General features: G+C 33.8%; 2 protein-coding genes across 3 annotated transcripts; both read left to right on the forward strand.

The window, feature by feature from the left end:
• Positions 1-127: 127 nt before the first annotated feature.
• Positions 128-5,392, forward strand: LOC110782910 (N-(5'-phosphoribosyl)anthranilate isomerase 1, chloroplastic). Of its 2 annotated transcripts, none has more exons than XM_021987173.2 (5): positions 128-269; positions 1,687-1,749; positions 2,927-3,279; positions 3,715-3,878; positions 5,054-5,392. In XM_021987173.2, the coding sequence occupies exons 2-5, from the start codon at positions 1,695-1,697 to the stop codon at positions 5,277-5,279; spliced, it is 798 nt and encodes a 265-aa protein (XP_021842865.1). In that variant the 5' UTR covers positions 128-269; positions 1,687-1,694; the 3' UTR covers positions 5,280-5,392. The 2 variants fall into 2 exon arrangements, with proteins under 2 accessions (XP_021842865.1, XP_021842873.1); XM_021987181.2 differs by lacking the exon at positions 128-269 and adding an exon at positions 774-901.
• Positions 5,393-10,016: 4,624 nt separating this feature from the next.
• On the forward strand, positions 10,017-17,099 carry LOC110782890 (MLO-like protein 1). Its single transcript, XM_021987142.2, has 14 exons — positions 10,017-10,455; positions 10,575-10,632; positions 11,169-11,383; positions 12,217-12,333; positions 12,443-12,503; positions 13,108-13,211; positions 13,585-13,659; positions 13,789-13,877; positions 13,966-14,015; positions 14,767-14,807; positions 15,508-15,717; positions 15,832-15,899; positions 15,988-16,048; positions 16,491-17,099. The coding sequence occupies exons 1-14, from the start codon at positions 10,327-10,329 to the stop codon at positions 16,710-16,712; spliced, it is 1,500 nt and encodes a 499-aa protein (XP_021842834.2). The 5' UTR covers positions 10,017-10,326; the 3' UTR covers positions 16,713-17,099.
• Positions 17,100-18,193: the final 1,094 nt, after the last annotated feature.

An 18,193-nucleotide genomic window follows, 5' to 3' on the forward strand; every position in this document is an offset into this window, starting at 1 on the left:
CGTATGACTTTTTATTAATAAATCGACTCTACTAAAAAAACACATACTGAATAACACTTTTTACTATGGAGGTGTAACTAACGAGTAATAGTATAAAAATGGACGTTGGGACCCGGCCCGGTTTATGGAATTAATCAATAATAGTTTAAAAAAAAAAAAAAAAAAACAGAGAAAAAAAAAACAAATGGTATCAGAGGAGAAATGAACTGGAGCGACTCGCATTTGGCATTCGATTTTTGCAGAACGACTCGTACTTTTGATTTTTGCAGGTAATTCCTCCATCTCCATTCCTTCATCTATGATTTTATTATTTTGATTTTAGACCTGCCATTTTCACATGAATTAAGATGTTTGTTGAGTTTTTATTTACCAACGTTTTAATTGTTTTGGATGAGTTTTCTTCAAATTGCAATATGATTTAGTTTTCATGTTTAATTCACAACAATCTCTTTTTCGGGAATATAACTTATTAATTCTGCAAAATTCACGTCCTTTTCTTTTTAATTTTAGGGTTAAGTTCTCAATTAACCTTCTTTTATTTTATTGCTCAAAATTCAATCTTTTGGGTAATTTTAGTTTATGTTCTGTTTTATTACTAGGGGGTTTAGGCCTTAGGGTCGTTTTTTCTGTATCTCTTTCATTTGATTCTTTGCATTGGTCTCTAATGCATGATTTTTGGTAAGATATCAGCTCATTCCTAATTTCCTATATATCTTTAGCTAATTCTATGTTACTTTTGTTGTTGCTGAAGTATAGAATTCAGGTTTGAGATTTTATATGGGACAGGTGTGAGGGATAAATTCTGGCTTTCTAAGCTGCATCTTGAGATTGTCTATAGGATAAATTCTGGCTTTCTAAGCTGCATCTTGAGATTGCAATAGACATTGCACTTTTGTAACTTGTAAGTCTTGTTCAGGCCTTAATAGTTAGCATGGAGACTTGTTTTCTAGATTGGAGCAAACTGTTAGAAAGTATTATTCTAGGTTGTGATCCTGCACATACAATTACAATTAAGAATCACATTGTTCTGCATCGTAATAATGGGTTTTGCACTCGAAATTTGACAAATTCAATTGGTTCTTAGGAGAGCATTGTCTGATTGGGGATCTAGAGATGGTTAAGTGTCTTTTGGATGTTGTACTGCAATGTGGATATCGGATTGTTGTTGTCAGTGGCGGATCCTGAACTTTGATATTGAGAGGGCCAAAACTAAATATTTCGTACTCTGTATCTTTATTAAAAAAATAAAAATTATTTTAAATAAATATATTTGAAAGTACGTCTTATTAATTAATACTACACTATTTCACACGTTCACAATATGTGCACATTAAATAAACAGAATGGTGAAGGACATACCAGATAAAGTTATTTTTTCTGTTAATTTAGCTTATAAATAAGATCACTATTCTTTTTCCTCTAACAAGTATTATACCATCTAAGACACCATGAACATTTGTTATATACGAAGTATATGAAAACAAATTATCAAACATACTTTTTTTTAGCTGATGGGGCGGGCTAATCCCCATCTACGTCTGCATCTAGAATTATTTAACCCCTTCGTGACTTAATTCAAAGAAGAGAAAAGGAAGTATATCAACTTTTACTTTTCCAGTATATTCATTCTTTGTTTGCATTCGATTGCAGTGTTATTGAATTTGCTTGATGCCTTCTCTTTCGCAGGACTATTCATGGGATTTGTTAGTTATCTTGGGATTACCATTGCCCCAAATCGGATATTTGCGGGTAATTGCTTCATGTTTTTTTTTTACTTATGAGCTACAATGATTGTAGTTATTTTATTGAGGTTAGAAGTGACTGTGTTTACAAGTAGACAAAGGTCTCATGTTAATGCAATGAGTCATGTGTTGATTTCCATGTCTTTGACACTAGCTTGACAGTCCAGTCCCGTCGGAACACTAGTCAAGGCTAACCGGTAGTTTTGCTAAGCTAATTATGCTACAAAAGTGACCAGGGAAAGAAAATGGTAAGTAAGTAAGCAAGATTGTTTGGAAATATGTTGTATATTGCTTGAGAGAAAATACAAATGTGTTGGCTAGTTTGTAAAAATGAATGCGGATGCCCATTTATAGACCCCTTAATCTCTAGAATAATTTATTCTAGAATACTGTATAGCCTCTTTGCCAGGAGTGTTCTTACAGTATGTAGGTCCTTCCATCTAGAATATTTCCACTACAAGGAGTTCTACCCAATCTCAAAAATTTGTACACATCCTTGCTAAAACCTTCTACACAAAACCAAGTTAGAATGCTCAAGACCCTTCCGAATACTCTAGAACCTTTGTCAAGCACCACTGCTGCTGCTGTGCACCAGACCATGTTTCAGGGCCTCAAACCCTAAAGATGGCCGAACCATTGTCGTTCATATAGCCAAAATATGGCCCATCAAATGGCCCGTTATTACATTACTGTCAATATGGTGTTCATTGGGATTTTTCCCCTTTGGAAAATATTCCTAGAACGATGGGGTTGGACTCATATCTCATACTTCCTACTTCATTTCATTGCTCTGTCATGTGACTCATGTCATGTAGCAGACCAACTTTTTATTAGCATATGAAGTTCTCAATTGGTATGAACGGTAGATTTACTTGACTTGTAGATTGTCATGTAGCAAACCAACTTTCTCTTCCTTGTTTTTTTCTTTTTTTTACTTTCTGCTCCTTTCTGGTTTGATTGGTGACAACGACAATCCCCTACGACGATTCATGTTAGCCGACCCCAAATCATTTTGGGACTAAGGCTTTGTTGTTGTTGTTGTTGTTGTAAATTGTTATGCATGTAAGTTAAAATTGAATATATGACTTGCTCCATTGGTAATTGTTAAACAACAAAGAGTATAATCACCTTATAGTTGCATGATAAATTGACCTCACTGTTAATTACTTGTTAATTACTTGCAGGTTTACAGAAGAGAGACCATTCAGATCAAAATCTATCAAGGATTCAGTTCAAGTTGAGGAATACAACAGTGCTGTCATCATCATCTAGCAAGTATGGAAAAGAAGACCAACCTTTAGTGAAGATGTGCGGAATCACAACTGCTAGAGATGCTGCAATGGCAGCTGAAGCCGGTGCTGATTTTATTGGGATGATTATATGGCCGAAATCTAAGCGTTCTGTTTCTCTTTCAACTGCAAAGGAGATATCAGAGGCTGCTAGGAAGTACGGGGCTGAGCCTGTTGGGGTGTTTGTTGATGATGATGCTGACACTATTTTAGAAGCTGCTGCTGCATCAAACATTGAATATATCCAGGTATATACATACATACAGTTTAAAACATGGATTACTACTTTCCTTATAGACCTTGTTATCGGGCGGGGCGGATCAGGGTCGGTGCGGGTCAAAAGCGGAATGAAAGGGTCATTTTTAGTGGGTTGATAATGGGCGGGTCGCGGGTCAATAGCGAGTCGTTAGTGGGCAGGTCAATAAATGAGCAATGAAAAATGAAAAAAAAGAGAGAGTCGTGTGCAAGTACAAGTGGATACGAAGCACAAATAACTTTTTGTATCGTTACTATTTTAGTTTTCAAAATTATTGCGGTATAAGTTTGACCCTGTCCAATAAAAACCATATTAACTTGACCCTAACCCTATATCGATTGAACTACCTGTCCAATAACCAAGTCTATTTCCCTATAGTTAGTTTTCTTCAGCATTTCTAATTTGTGCAACCTTTAAAGTTATGCAGCTTCATGGAAATGGTTCACGGAGTTGTTTCCCGCAGTTAGTGAAGGAGAATCGAGTTATCTATGTTCTTCACACTGATAAACATGGGGTGCTCCTGAATAATATTTCTCAAGAAGATTGCGCTCTCGTAGATTGGATCCTAGTGGATAGTGCGACTGGAGGAAGGTACACCCGCCTACTTTGTGACATTATGCATTATTTAGCTTAAAGAACAAAATTAAAAATTTCCACTATCATACAAGTAAAAAATCACAATCTCTAACTACATTTTTCATATATGTAAATGAATGTTGATCTCTTTTATCCAAATAGTCCTCTTAGTTCAAAGAGGGTGAGTTTAAGTTGGCCTCCAGTTCTCTTTTGGTTCGTTCGTTAAAGATTGCTCCATTTCCATATATAGTAACATGTCCTCACCATTTAACCCACTTGCATAGACTAATAAAACTGTATAAGACAAAGATACCCCCTCTTCCTTAGAACATTTGGGCAAATTCTTAATAAAGCACATTTAGCCAACAATTAGGGACAGACGGAGTATTAAGGAAAGAAACTTGTAGTGTCTTCTTTGTTGTTACAGCAACAAGTAAGCGACTTTCAGTGTTGTCCTTGTCGATCTGAAGTTAGCAGCCATCTGACCATCTTTTCTGGGCCTAGATATCCTTTTTTCTTCTTCTTTGGGGTGTAAAGACATAAAGGGTACATGATTTGATCTTAGGTCGTGGGTATCACACACAAGACTTCACCGGCTTAGCTAGCTGATATCCACATATATTTACGGGTGTCAAATTTGAGACATGTTTCATCATTGGTATAGTTAATAGTTTACTACAAGTAGTTGTGTATATTTCCTTAGTTGGTGTATATTTTGTTTTGATCACCCGTAGTTTATGTAAAAACCTTTTCCCAATAGAGAACTGAGGCGTTTGGTAGGGCGTAAAACATTTTCTGAGAAAACAATTTTTCCTCTATTTTCAATTTTACATTGTTTGGTTTGCAAAGGAGTGTAAAACCATTTTCCCTAGAGTAAAATTGTTCTCCCAATAATGGAAAACCATTTTCCCTTCAAAAGGAAGGGAAAACTGTTTTCCTTCCTTTTCCTTATCTCTCTTGTACACTCCTCTCACTACCTCCTGCTGTCCTGTTTACTTTCATTTTCATTTTTCTTACATGGAACCAAACAACGGAAAACTATTTTGGAATTGCGTTTTCCATTGTAAATTGTTTTCCATGAAAATTATTTTACACTGAAAATGTTTCACACCCAACCAAACAGAGTCTGAGAGGCGGCTCAAATTCCTTAACAAAGTTTTTTAGTGATGGTCTGTTTTTTGGATTTGCAGTGGGGAAGGATTCGATTGGAAGCAATTTAAGTTACCATCAATAAATAGCAAACATGGTTGGCTATTAGCCGGAGGAATCAAACCTGAGAATGTCGAGGAAGCCCTTCTAACTCTTTGCCCAAATGGAATCGATGTTAGTAGTGGCATTTGCGCTTCAGATGGCGTCCAGAAAGATGAGTCTCGTATATTGTCTTTCATGAATGCAGTAAATTCTGTGCACTACTGATACAATTTATAGTGTTTTAAGACAGTTTCTCGTTGAAGGAATGTATAGATTTATAGAAAATGGCAATATACATTGAGTTGGTTTGCCTAATAAAGATTATTTCAGCTGCAGAATTGATTGTGTCCATCATTCTGGGTTCTATCTCCCTCCCAGGTAGGGATGGGCATGGGTCTAGGACCCGGCCCAGACCCGGTTAGACCCAGCCCATATTTAAGGGTTTGGGTCTAATTATTTGAGACCCAATGGATCTGGGACGGATCTGGATCCATGTGTTTAAAAACGGGTCTGGTTTCGGGTCCAATATTCCCAGACCCGGTCCAGATCCGGCCGATGGACCCGGTCAATTATTAGAAATTAGAAATAGTCTAATTAGATACATGCATGCATTAGTATTTTGGCACTAATTTGCGAATTGTGATATTTTACGTATTGCATGTGAATATGTGATGGTAAATCGGTTAAATTAATGGCGCGGGAAAATTTTCTAAGACAAAAACGTTAAAAATAAACAAGTAATACTAGACCCATTTTTGACCCGAGACCCATTTGGGTCTGGGTATGGGTCTGAATTTTTCAGACCCAATGGATCTGGGGCGGGTCTGGGTCCGTCTAAAAAATATGGGTCTGGCTCTGGGTCTCACCAGATCCGACCTATGCCCATCCCTACTCCCAGGGTTTGGCGAAAATAGAACCCGTAGCCCGTAGGTATGAGACTTCATTCCATAAAGTCCAACTAAACAATAAAATAGATAAAATGAATTCTAACTACATTTCAATCTATTCCAAATGCCCCAACCAAACGACCCCTAAAATTGTGATACGTCAAAAAAGTCTGTTATGCCTATTTTCGATAGCTTGCACATAGTACCATCCACAATGTGATAATAAAGTTTTCCCTTAGGATCGGAATATGGGATGAACCACACAATTCATTCATCTAGAACCCTATTACCTACTCTTTTTTTTTTAATACTGGAAATATTTCTTTAATCATTAGTCCTAAGCATTTGCTTGGGATTAAGTGGGGGAGGGTGTTGGGGGTGAGGCTGGGAATGGGCCCTTTAGGTAGGGCCCTGTGTGAGGGCAGCCCAAATATTTCTTTTAACTGGTAAAAAAAAAAAAAAAAAAATACTTCGTATATCCTATTGTATTCTCGAAATGCTTCACTACGATTTAAAGCCGAAACCCTAGGCGTGCAAATATGGTTAAAAGTCCATTATAGGTTCAATATGTATGGTATATAGAGGGTATAAGAAAAATTATCTAATATTATCCGAGTATACTTTAGACGAATGATAATAAGTGATGGGTTTCGTAAATCATAAAAAAAAAACAAAACATAATTGAAGCAGTCATCGCCATGGGAGATGTTGTTTGAGAAATCGATCGCAATTTGCAGGAGGGCAATACACCTCGTTCAGCATTGTGTTTGATATTTAGTTTTTAGTTTTTTTTAAAACTCAAAACAGATTTCTATTTTTTAATTTTCTTTTTTTTTTTTTACCACAAAGATCCATACAAAACCATAACAAATAATAAAATAATGATATTTTATTTTTAATTTATTTTCCATATCCATGTTATTAATTCATATTTGCTGATATGTGGTATTGAAATTGAAACTTTGCCAACAAAAACGTTTCACCACCTGTCGAAAAATTAGTATAGCCATCGACAATTTTTCGGTCACCGGCTCACCGCCTGCATGAGTGCGAAAGAAACGATTGAGAGAGTATAGAGTGACTTAGACTTTGGAGAAAAGAGAAAGAACTCACGACTAACGACCGTATTTTTCTAAACGAAAACCACAAAACCATTTAAGGTGGTTTTTACATTCCCGATGTGGTTCTATTAAAAGTGGTCAAATTTTGTTTTTATCAACGACTTAACCGAACGTGTTCCGTTTAATGTTCCAAAGAAAAAGAGGAAAACGAGGAAACCACTTTAATCCCAAACATACCCTTATTTTTTAAAAATCCTTGTTTTAGTTGTTGATTAACTTGTTTTAATAACGAATTTTTTAATATATAGTGTTTGGGTATCTGATTGATCTATCCAAAACATATATTGCCTCCAAACTTGTCAGCTTATGCATAATCTCTTTTACTAAGTCAATATAGCAAGAAATTATCCAACGTATTAGATTATTTATTTAGAAGAATGTAATATTATATATATATTTCGTTTAATATACATTGATCCATCATTTATTACTATATTAAAAAACTATATTAAAAAATAGCGGATGATATTCACAAGCCATCGTATAATAAGAAATTTGGGGTTGAATAATCTCAATCTTGAAAAACCGAAATTTATAAGCAATCTCAATTGCCCAACCATGGTTATGATCCAAACAAGTGTGTGTTCTACAACGCAATAAAAACGTAATTAGACTATTCTCAATTACATTTTCTAGAACATTCTTTATTTTTATAAAATGTTACTCTAAAAGATCGTCTTGCATGTCCCGTCGTCTTATGACTTGGGGTAAAGTGGTAAACATATATTGATTTTAATTATTAGGCCAATAACTCATCGATATAGTTTGTTACAATAAAAATGTAAAATGATGAAAAATGTTTTATTTTTTATTTATTCTTTTGTAAAGGAAAGGTACACATATATCCTAATTTATCTAATGAAAGAAAATAATAAAATATATTGTCTACAAAAGGATTAATATCTAGTTGACTATTAATGTGATGCCCAATAAATGCTACGTAATCCGTAGTGCGATTAGCTTCTCGATATACATATCTCGAATTATGGCTATCGAAATTAAAGAGCAGATATTTTATGTCATCCATAAGCAGATGAAAAATGTTTTATACTTGTGAAGTCCTTGTCCATGGAGTAAGACTAATCCATTCCTCATAAGTCATAACCTCCTTCCTAATAAAAACTAAAAAGTTACAAAATGGCCCTATGAAAAGAAAAAAAAGTCATTTCTTTAGCCAACAAACAAAAAAGTTCGTTAAATGGTACTTTTCTTTCCGTTACAATTCATTAAGGAAAAAAATGATTTCCCATATGAAACCGTATATACTTGATTACTCGCTCTATAATTTTATTTTATCAGACTAATTTCGACTTTAATACTCCCAGAGGATAAACTTCGAAAACTTCATTTAAATAATTTCGAGGTCTTTTGTGCAATGTTCTTTTTCGATGATCTCATTATAAATTATGTAAATACAATTTGGATTTAATATATAGCTATATGTGCAAGTATTGTCTCTTATATAGTTGCATAGATCGTGTACAAATTTACTATAATTATAGTATACCCTTTCGAGAATTGCTGCGTTTATTCGAGTGATTCATAAACAACGAAAATCTCTCGTTTGCCTATCTCTATCCCGATTTCCACACTAACATTTTTTTTAGAGATATGTACTACTTCCTTTGTTATGCAATATCTATCTATCACTTTATACTTAAGAAGACACCAAAATATTTTTCTAAAAATATATCAAATTTATTTCTTTTTTATTTTTCTATCTTTTTTTAATAAATTGTTTATGTATGGCAAAAAAATTAGAATATAAAATATGAATAACATGTCATAATAATTTGCTTAAAAGATTTTAGTAATATTTTAGTCAAATAGATATATCAAAAGGAAAAAAATAGCATATTAAGTATTAAAATATTTAATATGTATAGGATAAAAATTGCATATTAAATGAGTATGTCCAATATTTATTAATTATGCATTTGCTTTATAAGGAGAAATATATCAGTTAAACATTTACAAACAAAAATTTAGATATGTGTGTGTGCACGAGATCTAATCTAGTTTCAAATCATCAAAAGGTCTTGTAGATTTTAGGTGTACAATAATTTATTGTATATCGGTGTACCCATATTGTTGTAACTTTTAACATGATTTGAGTAACTTTTATATTATAATTTTTTCCCTTAATGAATAAACCTTTTAAAGGTTTACGTATTTACATAAGTGATTTTGAAAGGGATAATTTTTATTAAAGAGGAAAATTTATCACTGAAAAAAATGAGTTTTACATTATACTGGTTTAACTTTTAAACTTTTTACTTAACTTTTACTCTGATGTACAATATTTATCGTACACCACCTTTAAATAATAATTTGTGTCAACCTACTTGGGAATATAATTTTTTCCTTCCAAACATTAAAATTGATAACGATACCCCTTTACTCCACAATATTTACACATTTATGTTTTAACAAGAGTTTCATACTACGGTTTCGTTCTATTTTACTTATTTTGTGTGAACTTATAGTCTTATACTATGTAAACCCCCATTAACCTTTGGTTGGAAAACCTGTTCCTTTTGTCTGAAAAAACTTACTTGTGCGCGAAAATGATTGGAAAAAACTTCCCCCCCGGAACTTAGGATCTATTATGTTCGACTTATTTTGACTTATTTCAGATAAAATAAGTTCATACAAGTCCAATCAACACGTTTGTATTTTTGTCTTTATCTTTCTTTTCTCGCAATGGAATAAATATGGTGCAATATAACTAAGAAATATATTCCTTATGTTTGCAACTAGAATTCACTTTAACAATGTATTTTTAACCCGTACAAACATATTCTCACATCATTACAAGATAAGTTAAACTGTAACGTGACAACTTATTCCAAATGTGTGGACACTATTTTAAGACACATGAAGTGGTAGCCGTGTGTTATTCATGAGAAGGGACCAAAGACGGATACAAACCATTTAAGACAAAAACTTTTAACATTACAACAAAGCCCATAAAACCAAAAGAAAATGAGGAAATCTCAATCACTTTTCACCTGTCCATTTTCTTGGCAGTTGTTCATATTCATATTCTTAGACTAATCCTTATTAATTTGTTGATTAAAATCCATAATCACCGCCAATTGAAACCAACAATTTCCAGTTGTATTGGGTATATGCCGCGTTTGGTTGATTCATTTGTCCCCACAATATTTCCATCGGCAACAAATCCCAGAGATTCTTAAAAACCCAAACAACACTTATAAATAGAGAGAGAAAAGTACAGAGGAGAGAGAAAGTGACTGGAAAATGGCGAGCGGAGAAGAAGGTGAAGAGTTGAGTTTGGAGTTTACACCAACTTGGGTTGTTGCGGTTGTTTGTTTCATTATTATCTTCATTTCTCTCTTTGTTGAACGTTGCATTCATTATGGTGGCAAGGTAAACATTTTTAATTACATTTTTGTCTTAATTTCTTTTGATTCCCAGATTATATTTAACTGCATTTTAACAAATTTGTTGTTTTTTTTGTTTGTTTGTTTTTTTGGGGTTGATTTCAGTATTTGAAGAAGAAAAATCAGAAGCCCCTTTTTGAGGCATTGCAGAAAGTTAAAGAAGGTAGAAATTTCTACCCTTTTTGGTTAAAGTCATCAACTTTTAGGTTGTTTTTTGTTAGTGGGGTTTTTTAGTTTGAAGATTGATGGGTTTGTAAATTGTAGTGATTCTCTTTATTGAATGTTCTTGTTTGCTTTATGGATTTTTGAAAATGTCACTAATTTGGTGTAGAGCAAAGATGTAGTCGAGATTCGATCCAAATTATGTGGTACACTGATTTAGTTTTGTGTTATTGTCTTTTCAAAGTTTTCCCTTTTCAACTTTACATCTTTTCACAATTAGACAATTAGTAACCGATGTCAATTTTAGTGACTTGTTGAGTTCTTATATTCAAAATGTCGGTTTCATTACAAGTAGGAGAATCTTTTTAGCTTTATGTCAAGTTCTTTTGCTGTTGTTTTTCATGTTTGAATGTTTTTCTAGAATCAGTAACTGCCCTTTTGAATGTGTTAATGGTAATTAGTTATTGAATGTTTTTTTGTTTAATTGTTTGTTTAATTAGAAAAACTGACAAGCTTGTGTGAAATGGTGGTGTGCAGAATTGATGCTTTTAGGGTTTATATCCCTAATGCTGACAGTATTGCAAGGGGCAATCTCGAAAATATGTATTTCTGAGAAATATGTGAAGCATATGCTTCCCTGTAGTCTTAAGGAGAAAGAATCGGCTGCTTTATCGACAACCGAGCACTTTGGAAGGTTCCGGCGGTTTCTTTCTGAAGCAGCTGGTTCTCAGTCTGCTTATTGTGCCAGAAAGGTAATGTGAGTTCTAAATGCTGCATTTCACATCTCACTACTGTATTGCTGTTCTTTTGGATCTTTGTTATTATGAGTGCGCTAATGAGTTGTAAATTTGTAATTTTTTCAGCTTTAATTTATATTTTAGTAGTTCTAATTTGCATTATTAACTCTATATTGTTTGTTATTGAACCCAAAACTTATGCCATGATCTATGGTTACATTCTATTATTCCATGTTTGTTGACTACTGTTATATATTTATATGACTCACATAGTCACATGTATGCTGATATACTGGTTATAGTCAAACACTCATTGTTTATTGTTCTTCTTCCGTAATTATTGGTGTTTTATATAATTGTTAGTTGTCAAGAAGTATGTTGTGTTTTAAGGAGCTTTTGTGATTCTTTATATTTTCTATTATTATATTTCATGTTTAGAACTGCAACTGAACCATTCAACTATTCAAGGGTGAAGTTTAAATTCGATTTGTTGGAAAGGCATTAGTATTGAGTTTTTTCTGCAGTCAATGCAATTAACTCAGAACTATTGATATCTGAAAATCAAGCTCATATTGGGGATGGTTGTATTGAGGTCAGGTTTTCGAGATAAAGGAGGATCTGAAAGTCAACTTCATTCTGAGAGACTCCAGAACCTAAATCATTTCATTCCTGCACTATGGCAATTTTAAATATTTTCATAGTTACTAGTACTTCATATTTGTGCTAAACATCATAGAAACAAAGCTAGATACATACTACACACACATTAGTGTTTGTTGAACTATGTATCTTTCCATTTGAGAGTATTAACAGTTTCTCACTAATCATTTGTTATCTTTCTTTTGCAGCATAAAGTTCCCTTTTTATCCGTTGAAGGGCTTCATCATCTGCATATCTTCATCTTTGTTTTGGCGGTCGTCCATGTCACTTTCTCTGTCTTGACTGTCGTTTTTGGGGGAGCAAGAGTATGTATTTGGTCTTGTTTGTGCTCCCATTATTTCTGTTCAGTCACTGTTGTGGTCTGTCATGCTATCAAGTTGGTTTGAGTTTTGCTAACGTGTATCATATGGATAGATACGCCAATGGAAGCGCTGGGAAGACGCTATTGCTAAGGAAAATAATGATACAGACCACGGTAAGAAGTAGCAAAATAGATGTCCCTTGATGTTTCCTTGTTTTACCATTTAGGTGTCGTTTGGTCCACATAGGAAGTATAATTTCACATGAAATACAAATTCATAGGAATTGAGTTCCTTGATTAAATTCATGGGAACTTCCTAATGTTGTTTGGTTAATGATGTGGGAAGTAACTTCCCATAGGAATTTCTACTTACTTAGGGGGGACTAGGTAAGCAAATTCCTCCATTTTGTGGGAAATTCCTAGGAAGTTTCACTTTCCCCATTTCATCAAAATTTTGTCAACCAAACAACTCACAAACTTTGCAATTCCTAGAAATTCTAACTTCCCATGTTTTTGAATGCCAACCAAACAACACCTTATATTGGCATTAGTGTCTTACATCCCTTGTCTGGATTTAAAATGAAAAGAAAAGCAGGGGTCCATTCTATGTGAGGTAAAGTTCAGATTTAAGCTGCGGTTTTGAAGGGGCATTAGGTGCTTAGTTTGCTTGTTAGTTGTGTATTTTATTTTGGTGATTTTTCTTGTGAAAGTCATGCATGGAAGCATTTGTTTACCTTCTTGTTTATTATTCTCAACTGTTGGTTATATTTTTGTGCAGCTTCAAACCCCACAAAACCTGCAGTCACCCATGTCCATGATCATGCCTTCATTCGTGACCATTTTATGGGTGTTGGTGATAAATCTTCTATCTTGCGTTGGATGGTGAGCAAGTTTCTTTTTCATGGCTCAATTTTTAAGTGTTAAGTATATTTTGCAAACACCATTTGCACTCATGATAGCTGACGAAGTTCAATATTCTTCCACCAAGATTTAAGTGTTGTCATTTAAGGTTATTACATGCATGCTTCAAGATCTCTGAAAAGTCGTCAATCCAAGTTGAGATATCAGCTTCTGCTTGGTTATGCAACTTTATCACCGATTCACCGGTTGTTGAAAGACACCCTGTCTTATTTCTAATTATGAATACCAGAATTGGTTATAAGCTTATAGCTCACTATTGAAGTCTTTTTTTTGACTTAGAACTACTACTTTCTTGTCAAGAAAATGATTGAAAAGTGTATTGGTTGTTTTTCAGCATTCTTTCATCAAGCAATTTTTTGGAGCAGTGACAAAAGCAGATTACAAGACATTGCGCATGGGTTTCATTATGGTACGCTTTTCATACAAGTTCTGTTGCATCTTCAGCATGCTGATGTACTTGTTTTTGACAGTTTTACTTCCAGTAGTATATAATTTGTGATATTAAGCTGAACTAGATTTGTAATGATTTTATATTTAGACTCATTGCAAAGGAAATCTCAAGTTTAATTTTCACAAGTACATGATTCGCGCGCTGGAAGATGATTTTAAGCGGGTTGTTGGTATAAGGCAAGTGGTATATTTTTCATGCAGAATTTGTCATACTTTGTCAGCTCTATTAGATTTATGGACTGAGATTCTGATTTGTGTGATGCAGCTGGTATCTTTGGGTATTCGTGATCATCTTCTTGTTGCTGAATGTTGACGGTATGAGTTTTCTTGAGCCAGCTCGTGTAGCCTTGTACCCTAAGCGTCTTATCGTTGAATATATGTTTTTAATAATTATTTCAGTCTTTTTGCTTCTTTCTCTCTAAGTATCTACTGTTTACTATGCTTATCTTTATTTGAAATTTATGTATCTGAAATTTAGCATGTACTGGAATTTGCTTTCTTTTCTTTCAATATTTTTATATTTTTGTTGAATATACTTGCACAAATTTTAAAATATTGCTGTTGAAGCTCAAAGGTTTTTTGTATTGTGATTTTCCATACTTTTTACTTGTAGAGTTGTAGACAATTAAGATTACAGAGTTTCAATCTTCAATTTATGGAAAATGCACGCTACAAGTGTTTTTTTTTTTTTCCCAGTAACAATAGCCTTTTAAACACTAGTTTCTGAGCAACTAACAACATTTGTACCATGGCATGATTTATCCGTATAAATAAACCAAATTTGCTTGCTTCTAGTGCTACATAGCCCTCCTGTATTTCTAATAGAGCTGTTTTGGAGTTGATTCCTCTGCTGCAGTCTTTAAATCTGGTAGTTTGATCATAGTTCATCATGTTTTTCTGTTTTTGTTATCAGCATCCATTCAATTTATTTTTTTCTCTTTTACCATCATTTTTCTAAATTCTGTTGAATACTTCGTGTATTACTTGCTGTAGTATAGATCACAAACTGTAAACGTGTTTGGATTTTTGTTTTATTTTCAATCTTATGCATGTACTTCCTTTGCAGGTTGGCATACGTACTTCTGGATTGCGTTTATTCCTTTCATTGTGAGTATTTTTTTTTACTGTCATGCACATCAAATGTACCACTTGATATGTTACAGTTTAAGCACCTCTTATGAAACCTCTTTTACTATTCGAATAGTCTTATATAAATATGGAAAATTAGGGCGGGGGTAGATATCTTGCTGGTGCAATGTGCTAGTTTGTTGTCCGACCAACCCTTCTATTGATAAACATTCTTACAAAGACTACACCCAATTTCTTGGTTTCCAAAGAACGAAATGACTGACTATGTGTCTGGCTTAGGCGTCAAACTAGTTGACCTTCCCTTATTTGAGGAAAAATAAGTTCAAATAAGTTCAGATTAACAAGTACAATTTATAATTGAAATAAGTTTTGATAAGTTCCAAAGTTAAGTTCAGAAAAAATAAGTGATAATCTGTTCCGTTCACCTTATTTTGACTTATTTCAAGAAAAATAAGTCCAGTTAAGTTCAGTTAAAAGATAAATTTGACCAAATACAATTTATAACTGAAATAAGTTTTGCTAAGTTCTAAAAAGTTTAGTCCAAAAAAATAAGTGATAATTAGGTGAATAGAACGCACCCTAAGGCATTACCAAGTTACTTGCACTGGAACACCATGTTTGAAGCCATCAAAGTGATGTATTGTATATTGCTCTGGAAAAATGATAAGCTCCATTCCTTAACATTTCAATCTAAATCTTTGTTTTCAACTGTTTCCAGCTTCTCCTTGCCGTGGGTACAAAACTGGAGCATGTAATCACCGAACTTGCTCATGAAGTTGCTGAAAAACATGTTGCCATAGAAGGAGACCTGGTGGTTAAGCCTTCTGATGAACATTTCTGGTTCAGTCGGCCTCAGATCACCCTATTCTTGATCCACTTCATCCTATTCCAAAATGCATTTGAGATAGCATATTTCTTTTGGATTTGGGTGAGTTAGCTGCTGTTTTCGAGTCTATATAGGCTGTTATTGATATCTTAGTAACTGCATTTTAGGTTCATTATAATCCGGGCTTAAACTTTTTTTTTTCTTGAAAAATTGCAGGTGCAATATGGTTTCGACTCTTGTATAATGGGTCAAGTGCGCTATATTGTGCCACGGCTCATCATAGGGTAAACACTCGTGCTCAAGTTCTTGTCGGAATTTTTACATATTTCCATATTCGGTTCCTCTTGCTGATTTTTTTCTCCTCTTCTACAGTGTTATCATCCAGGTTCTGTGTAGTTACAGCACTCTGCCTCTTTATGCGATTGTTACCCAGGTATATTTTAATCCAGACTCCGTTTGTTTTGATGGAAAATACTTTCCCGGGAAAAATGATTTTCCCATTTTCTTTTGTTTGTTTGTTTGTTTTGACAAGGGTGGAAAACTATTTTTCCAAAGGTGGAAAACTATTTTCTCTAGGGTGAAACCAACTTTCCCTTTAAAAAGAAGGAATGCCGCATTTTCCACTCTAATCTCTTACATTTCCTTTTCTCACCTCTCATTCATTCCCTATTCTATGTTCTTTTTCTCTATAATTTTTCTTGCAAGGAAACAAACAAAAGAAAACTATCCCTTTAAAATGTTTTCTGTTGAAACAAACGGAGCCTCAGTATCAAATGTTTGCTCTTTGTCCAAAAAATTCTTCTCTTAGATACTATGTTTTGTTGTTTTTTTAATGTTGAACTTTATTTGGGGTTATATTTTGTAATATTATGTAGATGGGAAGCAACTTCAAGAAGGCGATATTTGATGAGCATGTACAAGCCAACATCCTAGGATGGCGAGACAAGGCAAAGAAGAAGAAAGGATTGAAAGGTTCAGCTAACGGTGGTTCCACAACCGGCGGGACACCCACCGAGGGTTCTACTACGAGAATTCAGATGGCGAGACTTGTTCAGAAGACGAAAGAAGGAAATGAGATTCAACCAAGTAACACATGAGAAAAACAACGGTTGTTACTCGTGTTAAAGTAAATGGTAAAAAAATCAATGGTTAATGAAAAATGTAATCTTTTGCAACGCGTATTTGGAGACGTGGACCGGTAAATACATATTCCGTATTATATTGCGAAATGAGGTGGTCGTTTTAATGTGTTTTTATAGGATGTAGAAAGTCAAGTAGAACGAAATTGGTATATATTTATAGGAGTATAATATAACCACTGCAATTTTGTATTCCCTGATCTTGGTGGATGAGAGTAGTATGGTACATTTCACTACCCTGAAGAAATTTGCAGTTGTAAAGAGTTGTATGTTTTCTCCATTAAATTCATGTATTTGTGCATGACAAATTAAATAGCTATTAAATTTCAAAGTTCTTATCTAAAAGTTATAATTATAACATGTTAATTATATTTCATGCGTTCTATTTTAGTGCATTACTTTACAATTTAGATGGTGGACAAAGGACTTGAATTAGATGGTGCTGACTGGCATATGATGCTCACCATGCACGTGGTTCAAAACTTCAAAATAACGACCGACAAAAAGACACAATTCAACATTAAAACATTAAGGTTGCGTTCTATTCACCTGATTTTTCACTTATTTTTCATGAAATTATTTGAACTTATTAAAACTTATGAAAACTTATTTTAGTGAAATAATGTGAGTAGAACGGAGCCTAAATCTCGATCAGCAAAATAACATAGACTTTCAACAAAAGAATACGCATCATACTAAAACTAAAACCCCTTTCTATAGTATGTCCATATTCTCATGTATGTCCATAGTGTGTTATTATTCAATCTATCAAATAGTTTTGAATTCTTTAAAAGCCGGTTACAATCGTTGTTCGACTATCTTGTCATATTCACCTTCTTTGTTCCATTTTTTTTTTTATAAACAAATTAATTAATTGATAAAAAGTCATACAACATCTACATAAAGATTTAAATCTAGCAAATACATAACAATCGATCGTAGTATTTCAAAAAATTTGTATACCATCTTTTATATCGCGGTGATTTTACAGCCTTCATTGATGAGGCACGAGGGGTTATATAGATCTGTTGTAGCCGTGACAAATATGATTTCCGTTTGATTCGCTTGATTGTAGTCGAAAGATTGACATCCTCTTCGATCCCGCATAAATCTTTACCAAAGAAACAACATGAACTAAACTAAACACACAAAACTTAACTAAAAACAAATCCACCATAGGGGTACTTACTACACTGAAACAATCAAACCCACCATAGGGGTACTTACTGCACTGAAACTATGTAGTTTTATTGAAATCTAATGCAAAAACACAACAAAATTGAAAGAGAAGGGGCGAAACTAACCAAATTTCCGAAGAAAATTGTCTATCTCCGCACTAGAAAACCCTAATTTTTGTAAACCCTAAAAAGAGAGAGAAAAGAGGAGGAGAGGGGAGAAGCGGCTCTGAGTATCACTAATTAGATTGTTCTTTGTTCCAT

Source organism: Spinacia oleracea, chromosome 5 (genome assembly GCF_020520425.1).
Source record: "Spinacia oleracea cultivar Varoflay chromosome 5, BTI_SOV_V1, whole genome shotgun sequence".
Classification (NCBI taxonomy): Eukaryota; Viridiplantae; Streptophyta; class Magnoliopsida; order Caryophyllales; family Amaranthaceae; genus Spinacia; species Spinacia oleracea.